Consider the following 18,863-nt stretch of genomic DNA (forward strand, 5'->3'; position numbering starts at 1 on the left):
CCCCCGGAAAATTTTCAAATTTGTAGTCTTAAAAACGTATTTTAGACGATCTTTGGTAATGTTAGGGGAGAAATGGCTTGGTGGAGCTCCCCTGTCTATGGAGAGATTTCAAGGCCCTTCCCAGGAATTTTTTCTCATTTGTAATCTTAGAAATGCATTCTAACTGTCTTTCGTAATATTAAGGGGTTTGAGGACCACCCTTCTGTCACTCATTTTTCAAAATTGAAACCTTTTAAAAACGCAAATATTATCTCCAATTATGCAAAGAAGAGGGAGGTTCGGGGGTTCTCCGGCGGAATTATTTTGCAATTGTAGTGCTAAAAACGCAGGTTAATACCATATTATCATGATGTTACGTGAAAGAAAGACTCGAAGCCCCACATCAGAAATTTTTTTAACTTGCTGCCTTAAAAATGCATTCTAATTATTTTTGGTAATGGTAGGGGAGAAGAGGTTTGGAGAGCACCTTCAGAAATTGGTTTAAATTGTAACTCTGAAAATGCTGTTTTAAACAATGCATGGGGATTTAAGAGGAGGAGAGATTGAAAGGCCTCCTATACGGGAAGATTTCCCATCTCAGGAAAATTTTCTAATTTGTAAACTTAAAATCGCATTCTAGACTATCTTTGGTAAGGTTACGGATATAGATAATTAAAAATATCATAAAACACACTGCATATTTTGAACAAAAGCAGTTTTGTTTGCTAAAGAAGTAATGCTGGAGTCAGATGCCTAGAGTGGCAGAATATATTTAACTCTCTGGTTTCAAACTCAAAGAAACGTATTATCGCGATTCGTTCACTAATTTTTCCTTGATGGAATCAATAATAATTTCTTTTTAATGTGTAGTTAAAATGAAAGAAATCATATGGCAATTTCTTGGAAAAACTACGATTATTAACGGAAAAGGCACATCTTAACAAAGTCTAATCATATGTGTTGTGAGTTTTACCTAGTAAACAAGTTCTAAAATTCAATTCAAAAAAAACAAAAGAAATGCATAATAACTCTATTAAGATTTGTAGCTTACTTAAAAGCAATGTTATCTTTCTAACAATATTATTTAAAAATTTTTTTTTTCTTTTCATTTATAATTTTGACAGGCAGTGAAAATATGATACGTAGTAACACTCATGACGATGAATATTGTGCATTTTTATTTAAAAATTATTATTTTTTATGCGATTCAAAGAACAAATTTATTCATAAAATTATGATTTTTCGTAAAAATAAACATTTAAATACTTCGTTAAAAATACTGTCATGTCGTCCAGTAACACTCATGACATTGAAGGTGAAAAATTTACTTTTAAAGTAAAATATCTCTAGTTGTATGAAATACTAAGCTCAAATGAGGCAGTGAGAAGCAAAGGGATGCAAGTGGACATTTTCAAGTTTCGAGTAAAGCTCGTATAAAGATTACGTCCTAGGTAGGCTTTCGTTAATTGGATTTTTTTTCTAAATCATGCTATACAGCAGCACCTACCAGGGCTACTAGTACCATCTCTTGCCCCAAGACAGAGAAGGGGTTCACCTACCATTTGCACTGGTTATCTCCAAATTTTTAATTTTGCCACTTGCATCCTTTTTCTTCTCACTGCCTCGAATATGATTGTACCCTTAAAAATAAACTATTACAAGAAATTTTTCCCGAAATAAGTAAAACAATTGATGATATTTATGTTTGAAATTTTTCAAATGTTGTTTAGGCAAAAGTTTGGAAAATGACCCTGGTGATTTATTTCTGCATAACAAAGAACAGACGCATCAAATATGCACATTTAAAACAAAACAGATGTGCTTGTTGCAAATAAGAACATAGAACAATTAGTATTTTTTTAAATATGTCGAGGCGTGATACAAACGAACGTTTGGCTAGCATTTACCACTTTCTAGAAGACAAATACATGCATGGTCGCATCCAGCTTTTAGTTCCGGAGGGATCATATCCTCATGTATATAATGGCAAATGATCGAGTAACCCGCGTGTTTTAGCAATGAAACTTGCGCCACGGCATGATAATTTGATAATATGTTTTGGTAATGTTTAACATGCTGGGAAAGACCTTACTGTGACAAGGCTGAACTCAATCCGGCAACTTAACAGTTTTACTGGTAAGACTGTGTCATTTCAGGGGAATAAAGAAAAGAAAAAAATGGTCAAAAATGAACGCTACCTACTGGAGTTTTGGGTTAATCCACCGGAGTTAGGGTTACAATTTTAAGTATCAAAATATCACGAAACAGGCAATGGCTTCGTTCGAATGTAGAAGCAATTTTCACCCGTCATACCTTGACGGGCGATTTTCTAGTTAGTAAATAATATTCAGGAACTCTTATAGAAGTAGATTATTGACAGAAGGAATATTAAAAAAATAAACAAATAAATAAATAAAACATTTTAAAATAAATTCATGAAAACTTTGTTATGAAACACCGAATGTATGTGTGTGGGGGTGGGGGCATTCAATTTACCGGACCCCCTTCAAAAGATTTTTCTGTATCCGCCCCTGCTCCATGCTACTGTAGTCCAGTCAATATATACATTTTACCTTGCAAAAAATGGGGTCAAAGATTTTATTTTTTTAATTTGTACATATTGGTGCCGACATGGAAAAACCAAGTTATCCAACACGAAAGACCCCGGGAGAACTTTTGGGGGCCGAAAAACCACAAAAATTTATGACTTTTTTTGTTTTTTCCAAAATATCTCCGAAATGGTTCAACTTAGAAAAAAGTTTTAAATGTAAAGTTTAAAGAACACAAAATTTCCTACAACTTTTGCATTTACAACTTTTTTGTAGCACAAATAACAAGCTTGCTATAGCTCTTTGAAAATAGGCAGTTTTCCTCCACTCCGAAAAAAAAAAGCTTTCACACCGAAAGCAAGGCGTCATAACTATTAGAACTTGAATAGAAACTTTAGTTTAGGAGAGTTTATTGACAGTTAGAGTAGTTTGAGTTTCTTGCTCCCCCCCTCCCCGCTGGACACAGAGTAGCAATTCTGGCTGACAGATTAGTTCCCACTAGACTCCAAAAACAAACGATATATTATGAAATTGAAATACATATATACACATTCATTTAAAGCACATACGACGATGCAATAATAAAAAAAACCCCTTCCCCACTGCTCACGAACTAACTTTTCTGATCTGACAGAGGTAGTTTTCAGCAGACTCCAATAATAGATGATATATTGCTATTTGTAACTGGATTACACAATATATACATTCATTTGAGGGATATAATTCGTACATTCTAGTCTAATTATTGCAAACAGAGATGCGATTTTTAAATATTAATGTGAAGGAATGAATATTAGGCATCAGCTAATAAGCAAACAATCAACACAGTCATGCATCCTATGCTCTGATACAATAATAATAATAAACCCTCCCACCACCGCTCACGAACTAATATTCCTAGTCTGACAGAGGTAGTCTTCAGTCCAACTCCAATAATATATGATTTATATTGCAGTTTGTAATTGAATTACATAATCTTCTCATTCATTTAAAACACATAATTCGTACCATCTATTCTATTACAAGCGAAAATGCAATATGCGAATATAAATGTGAATGAATAAATATTAGGGTGATAATAAGCAAACAATAGACATAATAATGCGTAAATAAAGGTACAATAGTAATACGTAATGAACACTTTGAAAAAATTCTGCAGAAACTAACTTTTTGAGGCATGAAAAACCCAAAAGAATTACCTTTCAAAATGAAAATCAAACTGTAGAAGCTTAATGCAGATTAATTACAGACACAACAATACAGATCTAAATTACAGAGAGATTCATTCGACCTTCAAGCAAATAGAGAAAGGACAACGCTGTGTATCTTCTTCGAAGCCGTTTTGAAGGTCCAGGTTCTCTCAGTTCAGAATCTGTAGGGGGTAGAAAGAAGCTGTGGTCCTTTAATTGTTCATCTCCTTGTTGCGGTAATTACAAAAGCTCCTGGAACAATTCTTCTTCAGCAGTCTCATCCAAAGATGAAATTTCTGCAACATTTTCACAATTTGTGCCACTGCAGTGTTTGCACGTGCTGGAGCATTTTAAACCTGCCTTGTGACAAGAACAGGCTCCAGTAAAATTTTTCTTGCAGGTACAAGACACAATCTTCAAAAGATTCTGAGTAACTGAATCTATTTTTGTGTCAACATGCATTAGACCTTGCTTTCTGCGTTCCCAACCGCATTTCTCTGGTTCAATTATGTTGCCCAACCAACTTTGAATTTGGTGGTAGAACCGATATGAGTGATAACGTCCAGCATCCTCCCTCCTCCCCGCACGTTGGCGGTAGCCCTGCAAAATTTATCTTAGCCCTGTATACTAGTTTCATAAAAGGATTAAAATGCAAAGTATCCAAAGATAGGTTCAAATACTTTACGTCACCTGTGTATAATATTTGCAAAATGTTTTCTCCAGCTGCAGCTAAGGCATCATGATGACAGATTGGGTCCATAAATACTTCGATAGCTTCCTTAATTTCAGGAGTTTTTTTTTTTTTGACTATTTTGTACAACTTAATTTTGCCTTGGTCAAAGATTGTCGGAATCGTATCACACCCACTAAACGCATGGATGAAAAGAATATTGCTGGGGTCAAACTTAAAAGATATAGTGGGGGAAAAACAAAGCACAAGCATTCCCTCTTCCAGGTTTTAAAAAGAACAAGTTGCTGAAAGGCTGTCCGAAAGCTGTCATCAGCACCAACAGATCTATATCCTCTCGCCCACTATAACAACCTTTTCAATTTCTTTTGCCTTTGAAAGAGCAGTAAGTAAGTCGGCATCATCTTGAGTCTGCCTGACTTCAATGCCACTCTTCGAAATATGTCTCAAGAAGTTGAATAAGACAATTCTTGTTGTTATAATTTGCCAGTAATCTTTCTTGAGGAATTTAGTTAACATGTTAGGTTCAACCATTACTTCAAGGGAAGAGAGTGATTGCTCATTGATATAGCATTTGTGACAGGCAGTGTGAATTGTCACTTCTTTTAAGAACTTCAAAAAACGCTGATGTTCTTCATTTTGCCGTTTTGCGCTGCATCTTTGAAGATTTTCTATCCCCTTCTCCTTCGCAATCTTCAAATCGCCACTCTTCAAGAAGGGGTCTAAAGGTATTGCTGGGAATTATAGACCTGTAAGTTTGACTTCGGTGATTTGTAAGATTTTCGAAACTTTGATCAAAATTAAGATCATGATGTTCTTAGAGACTAATAGTCTGTTGACTAGTTTGCAGTATGGTTTCAGGAAAGGTAAATCCTGTACTACTAATTTATTGCATTTCTACGACAAGGTTACCTCAGCTTTAGATAACAAAAAATGTGTGGATGTTGTTTATATTGACTTTCAAAAAGCTTTTGACAAGGTACCGCATGTTGCTCTTCTCAGCAAGTTAGCTGACATTGGAATAGGAGGAAAAACTTTACTTTGGGTTAGAAATTGGCTTACTGGTAGGAAGCAAAGAGTAGTTGTGAGAGGAAATCATTCTAATTGGAGTGATGTTTTAAGTGGGGTTCCTCAGGGATCAGTTTTAGGGCCTCTTTTGTTTATTATATTTATGAATGACATCAATGAAAATATTTCTGGAAGCATGAATTGTTTTGCTGACGATGTAAAAGTTATGGGGATTGTCGAAAATGAAGAACAAGTAAAACAGCTGCAAGAGGATTTAGATCATATCACTAAGTGGGCAGATAAATGGGGTATGGCAGTTAATGTAGGGAAATGTCAAGTGCTACACTTAGGTCATGGAAATAAGCGTATGAGATATCATTTACAGGGTTCAGTCATAAATCAGGCAGATAATGTTATGGATCTGGGTGTCTTTATAAATCAGGACTTCAAGTTTAGTCAACAGTGCAGTATTGCTAGTAACAAAGCCAACAAAATGCTTGGGTTCATCAACAGATCTATTTCAAACAAATCTAAGAAAGTTCTTCTGCCTTTATATAGGAGTTTAGTAAGACCTCATTTGGAGTATGCTGTTCAGTTTTGGTCGCCTTATCTGAAGAAAGATATTTTTGTATTGGAAAGGGTTCAAAGAAGGGTAACTAAATTAGTAAGGGGACTCTCAGATTTAGATTATGATACCAGACTTAATAGGCTTAACATGTATAGCCTGGAGCAAAGGAGAGTCAGAGGGGACATGATTCAGTTATTTAAATTTATCAAAATGAAAGATGTAAACGGATTAAATTTTTGCGGGGAAAGCAGGACAAGGGGTCATTGTTTTAAGCTATTTAAATCTCAGGCTAACTTGGAAATCAGGAAAAACTACTACTTTAGCAGGGTCGTGGGCACTTGGAATAGCTTACCGGAAGAGGCGGTAATGAGCAAGGGAGTGGATAGCTTTAAGAGGGCCATTGATCTTCATTGGGGACTAATTAATTGACTAGGACCAGCCTAGCTGGGCCCAGTGCCTGTTGCTGGTCGTCACATTTGTATTTGTATTGTATTTGTATTTCGCATTCATTCAAACTGATTTCGCAAATAATAATAATAATAATTAAAAAAACCACCTTGGTCAGGCGTAATCATTTCTAGGGAAAAAATATAATACAGAACACACAAATTGATAAAACATACTCTCGCTCAAACCCTGAAGTGACCAACATGAGTAGCTATTGAGTCGATTCATCTCATTTGGAGAAAAAGAGGGGGATGGAATGGGGGTGTTTTGCTTAAGTTAAAGGGAACGGAGGCATTTACCCTCAACTGTGAAAGACAAATGATTTCCAAGGTCAGACTGCCGGCGTTTCTCCTTTTTTCCTCCGTTATCTGATGCGCTTTCACGCACTTTGCTGAGGGGTTCAGAAAAAGTGTGACTTTCAAGAAGCTGTAACTCGCTTGCTTTTCATGCTACAAAAATGTTGTAATGACAAAAGTTGAAGGAAATTTAATCCTCTTTAACATTTGCATTGGAAGTTTTTTCGTAATTTTAACAATTTTTGAGATATTTTGAAAATACTACAAAAAGTCACAAATTTTGGGGGGTTTTCGGCCCCCAAAACTTCTCCCGAGGTCTTTCGTGTTGGATAACTTTGTTTTTTCATATTGGCACTAGTATACACAAATTTAAAAAATAAAATCTTTGACCCCATTTTTTGTAAGGCAAGCCCGTTTTTTTCTACCTATTGACTGGACTACTGAGCGTTTATTCTAAAAAAAGTTATGGATGAATGTGGCAGGTTGAGGGAAGGAGGGGGGGGGGTGCGAATTAAATTATATGAACTAAAGTATTGTCCCGCCTCATCTCCAAAAACTTGCAATGTGGCCCATGAGTAAAAAAGGTTGAAAAACCCCTCTCTAAACCATATCCCGACATTCTTCTTATTTATTCAGACATATATTAAAATAAAAAGCGTATGTATTTGAATTAAATAACAAATTAAAATCAAAGCATAATCATTTATTTCTCTTACCTTTTTGATGAAGAAAAGAACAACGTTTCATGCTGAGTGGTGGGGTGGGGAGAGAAAAAAAAATCTGTCAACGAAAGCGCCTTTCGTTCGTAAACTCTTACTCTAAACTGCCCATTTTGTTCATAAGCCCTCAAATTCCCGCTAAAAATCATCATACCCCAAGTGAATGTGAATCACTGATTAGTCTGGAATTTACACACCTGAGTCTACCCGATGTACGGTACAATGATGACTGGATGGCAACAACGAATAGCACCCCTTAACCCGCAGGGGATGACATGTTTTCGTAACCAGTCGGGCGGTTTTAAACAAGTAGGAAAAAAAGAGAAAACTGCTTTTGGTTGGTTTGGTTGACGGCTGGAAAATGCCCGATGTAATTCTGTTGCTCAAGAGGAAAGAAAAGAAAGGTTTGAAATCCTTTTACAAAAACGAGGAGTGGATTCATTGTTGAATTTTCCAATGTCGCCCAGTAGTTTGATTTTGCATCTTCTAGGTGACAGAATTTTTTCACTTCGCGACATTGGTGTCGTGTAGTACCTATGTTAAAAAATGCTCTGGAAAAATTAAAAATTGGAAAGTAGAGTATTGAGATGGGGAAAAATGTCTGTCGGTCTGTCTGTCACTCCCCTCCCCCCAATAACTTTTGAGTGAATAGTCTGATTTGAACATTTTTTTTTGTTTGAAAGATCTCAATGAGGACACCTCATTCTTATATTTCACTTTTTGATTCAAACAACTTTTTGTTCAATTTTGAACAGTTCAAAAAAACTTAACATTAGCGCCTATGGGGAAATTCAAGGCAATTCCGAACTGTGAGGCGAATTTGGTTCAAACAAACTTTGTAGGAAAAAGCTCTTTTTGATTTGAAAAATTTTCCGTTCAATTTTGAACCGTTCAAATCCCTTAACATTAGCGCCTACGGGGAAACTAAAAGTCAATGTAGATTCCGTACTTCAAGACGAATTAACTTAAAACAAATTTTGTTGGAAATAGCTCTTGATGACAAACTCCAGACTCTGACTACGAGAATTTAGGGGCATCTGACTCCGACTCCTGTGCCTGACAATTAGTTGGACTCAGACACCCCGACTTTGTAGCTTTGGCAAAAATTTATACACAGAGGAAAAATGATAGACTCTGACACTTCGACAGAGGCAGAAAAAGGAAAAAGACGATTTTTCTTTTGATATGATGTATTTATTTTAATGAGTTTAATAATTTTGATTGTTATTATTATAGTTTGAATGGAAATAAGTGTATTAGCTGCTTTGTTTAAAAGGTGTTGCTATTTTATTTGTTCGTTTATTTATTTATTTATTTTTTTATGCATCTAAGTTTTTAAATGAGTAAAGCATATTTTATTCATAAAATCAGCTTAAAATATTAAACAATTATGTTTGAAACAATTTGCGATTTTAGCTATTTTTGAGAATATTAATCAGGTACTAGAAATTAGATATGGGTATACGGGAAAGTAGGCTTGTTTAGTTCTAGACGGAACTTCTTGTTTGCACTGAAAAAGGATTCCTTGTGACCCCGAAACACATGTCATGCAGCAATCTGCTAATTTTGTGCATCAAAATGTTGTTGATTGCTATTTACTTCTCCGCACAAAGGTATTTGTTTCTTAAGAAGCTGTTGTGTTGCCCTTTAAAACAAAAACTCGTTTTTTTAAGGCATAGAAGAGATGCCTTTGAATAAAACTTTTGTTTTTAGTAAAAAATTGCTTTTGTAAATATAGTTAATAAAAATTGCAAGCTATGTGTTTCATAAAATTATGTTTTGTTATATTTTGTTAATGCATTGATTCTTACAAAAAAGTTATTTTATGGCTCAAAATTTCAAATTAGAACTCTTTGAATTTCTTTAATATCCAAAAACTTCTATCATCTTTATATATTAACCGGCATCAAGTGCGATCTTTCCACATTGAGAGCAACATGTATTAATAAATTAAATTCCAAAAAAATCATAAAAATATTTCAAAACTTACGACTAAAAGTAATTCTAAACTAATGTATATCAATTCATCGTAATTTAGCCTATCTACTATGTTCCACAAAAGCAAGCTTTTAAAACTGGCAGAAAGCTATGACAGTATTTTTTAAAAAAAAAGCATGAAAACTAAACCAGTTACTTTCCTTTGAAAATATCTGCTACGAATCAGTTATTTAATTTCAATCCCGCAATCAAAAACCACAGACGATACTCTAAAAATGAATATAAGCCTTGTTTTAGAACATGGAATTATCTTAAAATGAAGGTCTTGCGGGCATTCTGATTATCCCTCAAACTTTGGGTAAAATTCAGTGTGCAGCTATTTACGAGATTTAACATGCTGCAAAAATCGAATAAATATGACATTTTTTCTATGACATAATCGTAAATTTATGTTTTTCTATTCAGTTTTTTTTTTTTTTTTTTTTGCACACCATTGGGGGGTCTGCAAAGTTTTTTGGAGGGGGTCCACGGAGGTTTGAAGTTTGGGAACCTCTGCCTTAAAGAACCACAGTTTGGGAAACTCTGCTTAGGGGCCACTGTGACCCCGCCCGTCTTTCTTGAAACACAGTTTAATATTTTCACTGCTATGAGGCTAATGACTAAATAAGCACCTGAATAGAGTCATCATGAAAAGTCGGAAAGTTCCATTGCATAGTTATATCCCTATTTATTGAACAATAAACTAAATACTTATTTAAATTGACCTCAAAATGAACAAATTGGTGAATAAATTATACATAACAATCAGAATAATTTTTGAGCAATGAATATTTTTTATAAATGGCTATTTTACAAAAAGTTAAAATTTACTTTTCTTTAAATAGATTTTTTTACATTTGCTACCAGAAAAGAGTTTTAACTCGGAAAAAAAAAAAAGTTTTATCAAGTTCACTGTAATGATAGACCCATCTGCAGACACCAAAGAGGAATTTTTCATTTTAAAAAATATAGAAACTTTTATAAAATCACTACCAGCCCATCAATTAGCACATTTCTCTCATGTTATTATGTGCACAAGTAAAATGAATCGAATTAACTTTTAACAAGATTTGACACATTATTTATTTTCAATATATTTACATTAATTTAAAATATGTTATTTTAAACCAATTGATATGAACAAAATATAAATCAAATTTTTATATTTTTGGATTAATTGGTATTAAAGAGTTTGAACTTTTTGACAAAACACAATAGAGTGAAAATTATACCCTACCCATTCATATTTATAACTACTAAAATGTAGCATTAATTAAGTTGCATTAAGTTCAATATTTGAGGAGAGTTGAGATGTACTTAATCTTACAAAGTTTGAATTTGATATAATTGATACCCTTTTTTTAACAAGAAACCTTGATTATTTAAAGCATCTATAATATCTAGAAATGCCTCTGCATTTAGTTTAGATTTTTTAGCAAGTTCACACATTTCATGCGTTGTGAAGCAATCATCTCCTTTAACCACAGCTGCTTTAGTTAAGATTTGGATAAACTTCTTTGCCTGAGAACTTTTACTCATTCCAGAACCATGAATCGAACGGTCAAAATCTATATTTCCATGTTCATCAGAAAATGTATCTTGCATACTGTATTTCATTATTTCAATTACATTTTCTGCATCACTTATGGTGCAGTAATCTCGCAGCTCAACTTTAGCTCTAGCTTCTGTGAGGCGAATCATTGATTCTAGTTGTCTCGTAGTTATAGGAGTGCTGCAGCTCAGTTTGTGCTGCTTTCTCATTTCTAAATAAAACTCTTGGAGTATTTTACTCACATCTGGCATGAGTTTTGGTTGAGAAAATTTTCTTGCGTATGATATATATTTTTGCAGCAGACTAGGTGGAATAAGATTTGGTTTTTCATGGGCTCCAAATTGCAATTTTTGGAGCAAACTACTTCTATCAGCTGATCCACTTAAAATGGAAGTCAAAAAGAATGGGCTCACAGATGCATTCTCATTTGCGTGTTTCTTTTTCTTCTGATATGCCATGACATGCGCCGTCATTTTATTATCAATTTCCCCATCAGGAATATCTTGTACAATAAATACTAAATCAAACCGGGAAAGCAAGGATCCGTTAATTTTTAAATTTTCCGAAACAGTTTTTGCTTTATTGTAATGGCCACCAGATGGATTAGCAGCAGCTATAATTGATGCTCTGGCAGGCAACGTACAGACTACTCCACTTTTTGCCATGCTAATTGTTTGCTGTTCCATCGCTTCCAACAAAGCAGCATGCTGGTTGGACATTTTGTCAAACTCGTCTATACAGCAGTGGCCTTGGTCACTGAGAACTAATGCTCCAGCCTCTAAAGAGCTCTCTCCACCACCTTCTTTAACAATTGTAGCTGTCAATCCAGAAGAGGTTGTTGAATTGCCACACACATACACGCCACGAGGTGATACTGACGAGCTTGCTAAAAGCATCTGGCTTTTGCCCAATCCAGGATCCCCGACGATTAAAATATGAGAATTTTCACGAATAAAGAAATCACAATCTTTGTCCTTGCTTTGTGATTTAACTCGTCCTCCAAACAAGCATAAGACTAACCCAGCTTTAATGAGTTCATGTCCGTATATTCTAGGACAGAGTGAAGCAACTATTAACCGGAACAAATTCCTTTCGGAGTGAATTTTTTGAATGTTAGTTAAGTCTTCTGGATTAAATTGTAGACTTTCAGCGGCAATATCAACACAGTCCGTATTTTTGCCTTTCACACAAGTTACTGAATTTGCAGATAATTGAACAACGTATGCACAAGTTTCTTTTCCAAAAGAAGGTTTTCTTTCGGTGATATTGTTTACTGTTATGATGCCAGAAATTATAACTACATCTCCTGGCATACATGACTCTGTTAACTCATTTGTGAGTTCACTTTCTACAGTCCTGGGAACTCTGCCACCTTCATTTTCATTGCCGTTTAACTCTTGAAGCCTGATAGTTTTCCAAGGGATTGTTAATGTGTTAGGAGATTGCAGCAATGGTTTATGCTTGGTAGAATAGCAATTTGAGCCTTTGCATTTTCCTGGAGTGCTAAAGCAACCCTTTTCCTGGTGTATGGTTTGAATGGTTCCACATTTGTAGCATTCAAAAGCCATACAAGTGCACATTGGTTTTTCGTCACTAACTCTAACTACTGTGCCCATTAAAGTAACAAATTTTCCATACTTATGAGATTTCAGGTCTTGAAAATGAAGAAAATTGCGCAAACCTATAAATCTAGGGTTTATTTTTTTATTAAGCTTAGAAACAGTATCTCTATCTTCAGGACATTCTTCTGAACTGCATAAAATATTTTGGCGTGTTATTCGGTCCATTGTAAGGCCAAAGAGACCTATGACAGTCTGAGGAATATCAGATAAATCCTTTAAAAAATCTGGCCATACAGAAAGAAAACTGTCATCTTTTATTATAGTGTTCACGTCAACTTTAAAATAGCGATTTTTGATAACATCGTGTAAATTTTTGCTTGCGTAACTGGATAAATATTGCTCTATAACTTTCAATTTTTTATCGAACATGCCATTATCTTCACAATCTTGAGGCATATATACATTCCACTCATCATTAGGACTGACCACTTTTTTTCTTGAAGGTGCAGAATCAGAAATATATATTTTACCTTTATTCTTGAATTTCGATGAATTTTTTCCTTTTATTTTGTCAGGTTTCTCCATTTTTACAAACAAACTACCGTGGAATTTTAAAAATTCCCTCTGCTATAAAGAATGAAAAACGCTGCCACTCACCAAAACTTTCGTTCATATCAAAACATTATGGAGTATGCCAATAAAATGCATTTCAAATAGTGTTTGATAACTGTGATTTGAAAAAAAAAACGATGTTGGTATTTGCTTGCTTTAATAAAAACCATAGATTAAAAAATTTCGAAAAACATATTTTAGCTATTTTCGAACACGATCTTTATACAAACCTCCTATCCCAGAAGGCCATGCTCCATTCTCCATTGTTTACATTACATTTTATTATGCATTAAATGTGCTGTAGCAAAGCTGTTATATCAGAACAGAGCAAACGTTTTAAAAAATGCATAAAATAAGATTATGTTCTCGCAGTTTGAAAAAATTCACACCACAGGTTTAATTTTATGTTCCTTTTATTACATTGCTGTCAAAAAATGTATTTACTCAGTGTCATAGCCGGAAGAAAGTTTCGGAGTTGGATATGCGTAGATTTAGTCTTTTTATAGTCAAAAAAAAAAAAAGTTTTGTAGGGCGATATCTCCCCTAATCCACCCCTTAGATACGCCACTGTTTTTACCATTTTAAAGATAAAGTTATAACCTACGTAGGGATTTATGTCTATAAGCAAATTAAAATATCGTCTACAAATCATTTTGATTTATTGACCTAGCAAAAAACGCATGAAATTAGAATTTCTGTTGCATTTTTGGTGTATTTCAATCAAGTATAACATATGCCTCAAACTTTTGAGGCTTGCAGCAAATATTAAAAATGTGGTTAAAAGTTAAAGTGTCAACATGTACGCCGAGCAGAATTTTCGAAATTTTTCCCAATTTTTGAAAGAAAAAAAAACTTTTGTAAGCTTGAACATTTCCAGGATTTCAGAACCGCATTTATTTTCAAACATCATGACAAAACAGTGCTGATTTTTTCAGAAACTAGGTACTTGACTTACTTTACACAGGTTTTCGATTTTTTCCCCATTTTCTCCTAAAAGTAGGGGGGTCGACTTATATGTGAGATCGACTTATACACAAGTATAGTATACAGTATTTCCTTATTCTTATAACTCACAATAAAGTGCCTACTCGCCATTAGTTCAGTGAAGCACTTAGTCGTTCAAAAGAAAATTTTGTATAGTTAAACGGTTGGATTTATTATTTTTAATCACATATTTTAACTTCTAAGCTTATTTAGAACCTGCTGGAAGATGTCACTATATTTGGACCCAGGATAAGATTTAGAGATAGGTACTTTGAATATCCAGTTTTTGGCTTCATTTTTAACTATTTGGTATCTGATCCAGCCAATACACAAAATACCCCGGTATCCGGCATATCAAGCCTGAAATTCAGCAGGGTATTTAGTGGTATCTAGTTGTATTGAGTAGAAGGAGGTTTTCTCCTTTTTCCTCAAAATTTTCAATCGATAAATCAATTTTGTGATAAATGTTTTGTATCATGCAATAAAACTTACCATCTTTTCTTTCATCAATTCCAGCTTCTTAAACAAAAATAATAACTCCAACTTTTGTGGGGAGACTTATAAAATATAGTTTGACTTATATAGTTTTCCTTAAGACACTTGTATATTGATTGGTTTGCTCATAATAAGGCACTTCAAATTTAAACTATAAAAAGTACTCATAGAAGATAAATAACTTTGTTTTCCTTGTTTTGGTGGAAAGCAAACTAAATGAAGTAATTACAGAGTTCAAAAGATGGTGCCACTAGCATCTTTGATTAAATGTTTAAATAAAAGTCTCTTATTCAAATTACCAGCTTCAAAGTATTTACATTTTTAATTATCTATTTAAAATTTTTGTCTATTACCCAAGTTAAAATACTAGTTTTTTTCTTTGATTAACCATTGTGTAGTGATAGTGGAGAAAATTAGCGATTGTGCATCAGACTTACAAGTGCGGGAATTGCTCATGAGGTGGGCAATCGAGTACAGGGATGGATCCACTGGGGTCGTGAGACCCCCCCCCCCCCCCCCCTTAAATGTTAAAAATTCAACCAGAAGCTGCATTCACCCTTGATCAAGACAAAGTTGTACACCCCAAATCTGGGTTACAGATACACTTTTATAAAACAATTTACTATAGTTCATTTTATTACTTGTAAAAGATCAATCTATGCTTTTCGAAAATAATGGTAATTTTAATAATGAATTAGTATGGCCCAGACATAGAATGATGACATAGTTTAGGCTCGTCACTGGCATTGACTGTCTCCCAAAACACCTACGTCGTTTCCGAATCATTTCAAGTCGGTGTTTGCGCTCAACTATCCGTAACCTGGGTCCCAGGGACCCATTAATGAAATAGATTTGGGTCCTTTGGTGAAAAAAATGAGTCCCTTAAATTTTAAATAGAAAATCTTAGTGTGTAAATGAATAATATAAAAATATTTATACTTGGGGGGGGGGGGGGGAAGGCATGAAATAAAATAAATTGGTTAATTTTGCCCTAATTTTTTGTGATTTTATCATTGTAAAATTATTTTCAAATAATACACTTGCAAGACTTAGTTATGTGAGAAACTATTTGGTCAGTTACAATGAGATTAACTCAAAATTTACTTTAAAAATGGGTTTTTACCATAAAATGTAGAACAAGTGCTTCTGATTGATCAAGCAAAAAGCACTCCCTTAACCTTTGTTTTTCCTGGAAATTTTCTTAGTGAAAAAAGCGAACAGCCCCCCCCCCCCCCTTCCCAATTATCATTGGCAATTACATAATAATAATAATAAATCGCAAGCGAATGAACCCAACGTAAAAATCGCGATCGCAAAAACGAAACATTTTCTCATATGAGTGTGAAAGTTGCTCATCTGCAATCTTAAATCAGTATATTTGACTTTATTTTAACTCGTTCAAAATATCTGTTTTGGTTTTTGTTCTATTTTTAAAATCTCGCCATTTTGAAAATGGTGCGATCGATTAATACCCGACTTTTGCAAGTCCAAATAAAAATAACCCATCAGAAAGAGATGAATTATTAGAAAAAGAACTAGGTTAAAGTGCTTTTGTATAAAATTCAAGTATTCATAAGCAATTTAACAAGAAAAATGTAGAGTTCAGAACTCTTTGTCTTTAGTGCGATCTGGAAAATGTTTGCCATTTTTTTTCTCCCCTCTTTTTATTGGGGATGCAAAATAATGATTTTCAAAAGTAATTCTGGTTACATGAATGCCAAATTGCAATATTTTTACTGTACAATTGTCTTGTATTAATCCTGAAGATTGCATTGAAAACCTCTCTTATTTTTAGTCTTCATTTCTGTTTTTAGGAATTTCCTCAAGATAAAAGTTGAGGGAGAGCTTATTCTTAGAATACAGTACAATGGGCTATTTATGAACTTGCTCCCTGAGCTCTGCCCAGGAGGTCACTGTAAGCTCAAGTCTTATCACAAAAATTCCATTGACTGGTCCACAATTGGGGTGTGTTTGAATAGCTGATAAACAGATAGGGTCATTTTAGTCCCTTTCTGTTGATTCTCCTGGTCATTTTGAAGCTTAAAAGCATTTACTAAATAGATCTTTAGCATTTTCTCCCATTTTTTTCTGGTTCTTATCTTTTGGGTTTTCTCGGTCCCTGGGACCCGATTTTTCCCGGAAGTTGCGTCCCTTTCCCGCGAATTTGCGTAAAAAACCCGCTATAGCGCGTAAACGCGAACCCTGCGAGTCCTTTCTGCAGTCTTTGTGATCTGGGGCGGATCATGGATGCTGACCATCTCGTCATTTGCCAAACGGTGTCTTGCAGACCGATACTGGGAGACTAGGGGCCTTTTGGATTCATAGACTTTTGCTAAAGATTTTTTTCTATTTTATTTTATTTATTTATTTTTTTGTATCTTTGTCTACTTGTTTATATCCTTAATCCAGTTCCTTTGTATCTGTAGTTGTCCTAAAATCTTGCCATTAGAAATTAAAAAAAATAATAATGAATTAGTAAATATAAAAAACTGATTCTAACTTCTCACTAAAAAACTTAAATTGTTTAACCCTAGAAAGACGGAGGGGCCTGTGTGGCCCCTTGCATAGTTTGTTGTTTAATAACTCGGATAATGTCTAACGGAACGTAATGTAACTTCCTGACTTTTCATTATATGACACTATTTGAATGCTTGTTTAATCATTTTATCATACGCCTCATAGTACTGTAAATATTGATCCTTATACCTAGAAAGACGGGAGGGGCCACAGTGGCCCTTTAACTTTTTTACAATTAAAAAATTTTTTTTTTTCCTTTCTCCTAATTGTTCTAGCATAAAAAAAGGCCATTCTCTCTAGTTTAACCTGTAACTTTCGCTTTATGCAGCCAGTTGGATATCCAAATGCTATAAACAGTACTGACTGCGTACCAGCCTAATGGTAGCCATTGCTCTTGAAAAGTAAAACTGATCCAAGCTTTTGGCCAGTATAGAGAGAAACACTACAAATAATTGCATACTAAGTTTTTATTTAGTCATGAAAGAAGGTGCATTGGGCATGTGGACACACTCAGGAAGAATTTTTAAAATAATTCACCCCAAAAATGGGTAGGGGCCACACTGACCCCTTCAGTCTTTCTAGGTATACAGAAAATGTCAGTCGTTCTAGTGTTAAAAGAGGATTTCATGTGACAGACATTAAAATTTTACTTTTTTAGCGGTATTCAAGTGCAAATTATGCAACTGACCTAAAGATGCCTGAAGCATGGACAACTGCAGCAAAGAAAGTTCTGAAAGGAAAGGATCCATTGGAAGTTTTAGCTTGGCACACTGCAGAGTGTTTGGGCATTCACTCATTTTTTAGTAATTTAAATGTTTTGTAATTTGAAATGATGTACATAATTTAGGAGTAGCCTGTTGTTCAGGGGGATTAGAAGGGGTCGGTTGCCTCCTCTTTTGCTTTGTAAAATCAACGCATTTACATAGAGTAAGTAATTGTCCTGATTTTTCCGATGAATTTTTTCCAACTATTTTTAACTTTCTGTCCTGATATTCTAGATTTTTTAATATTTCTCAATTCTGCTGAAGTTTGGAGGAGCAATCTGAAGTTTTCTGGTTGCAATTGTTATTTATGTTGTAAAATAACTTACTGCATTACCCCCCCCCCACCCCCCCCCCCCCCCCCCCCCCCCCCAACACACCACACACACATTGCTAAGCCAAATTCTAATATGCGAGTTAAGAGTTTTCAGGAGCAGAAATTTAAACTATTCATGCAAGTTTGCGATTGGTTTTGTCTTTCCATTTATACGTTATTTTTTTTAATCATACACTATTAAAATGAAATAAGTGATAGGCTGTCGCTTATGGGATAAGTAATCACTTTTTAATAAATCAAACATGTTCCTCACTGGTACTAACTAATGTCTCAATTACTCTCATTTTGTAATTTTTTTCAATCATTGTCAGGAGTTCTCAAACTAAATCTTTGATACTTGAATTGAATTCCTATAATATCTATTAGTTGACCCAGTAAATGTTGTTTTGCCATATAAATATTTTCTAGTGAATATTTTGGTTGTTAAAAAAATAACAAATGTATTTCAAGTTTGTGGGGATGATGTATTTGATAGAAAGATGAATGGAGCACTGTAGACAATGATCAACAATAAAAAAAAAAAAAAAAAAAAAAAAACACCAACCATTCATTTTTTCAATACAATGCATTTCATTAATGTAACAAATTAACTTATTGTTTGATGTCTTAAAAGTTCAACTCA

At 34.3% G+C, this 18,863-nt stretch overlaps 2 protein-coding genes across 2 annotated transcripts in view; one reads left to right on the plus strand and one right to left on the minus strand.

The window, feature by feature from the left end:
* Positions 1–10,610: 10,610 nt before the first annotated feature.
* LOC129216718 (DNA helicase MCM8-like) lies at positions 10,611–12,991 on the minus strand. Its single transcript, XM_054850934.1, has one exon. It carries the CDS (start codon positions 12,989–12,991, stop codon positions 10,745–10,747), a length of 2,247 nt encoding a protein of 748 aa, XP_054706909.1. The 3' UTR covers positions 10,611–10,744.
* Positions 12,992–13,416: 425 nt separating this feature from the next.
* Positions 13,417–18,863, plus strand: part of LOC129216211 (methylmalonyl-CoA mutase, mitochondrial-like) — a 52,145-nt gene continuing 46,698 nt past the window's right edge. The window contains exons 1-2 of the mRNA XM_054850400.1: positions 13,417–13,541; positions 17,802–17,919. Of these exons, the coding sequence (XP_054706375.1) occupies positions 13,491–13,541; positions 17,802–17,919 (169 nt within the window). The 5' untranslated portion in view covers positions 13,417–13,490. The remainder of the gene's footprint in view (positions 13,542–17,801; positions 17,920–18,863) is intronic.

This window comes from Uloborus diversus, chromosome 2 (genome assembly GCF_026930045.1).
Source record: "Uloborus diversus isolate 005 chromosome 2, Udiv.v.3.1, whole genome shotgun sequence".
Lineage (NCBI taxonomy): Eukaryota > Metazoa > Arthropoda > Arachnida > Araneae > Uloboridae > Uloborus > Uloborus diversus.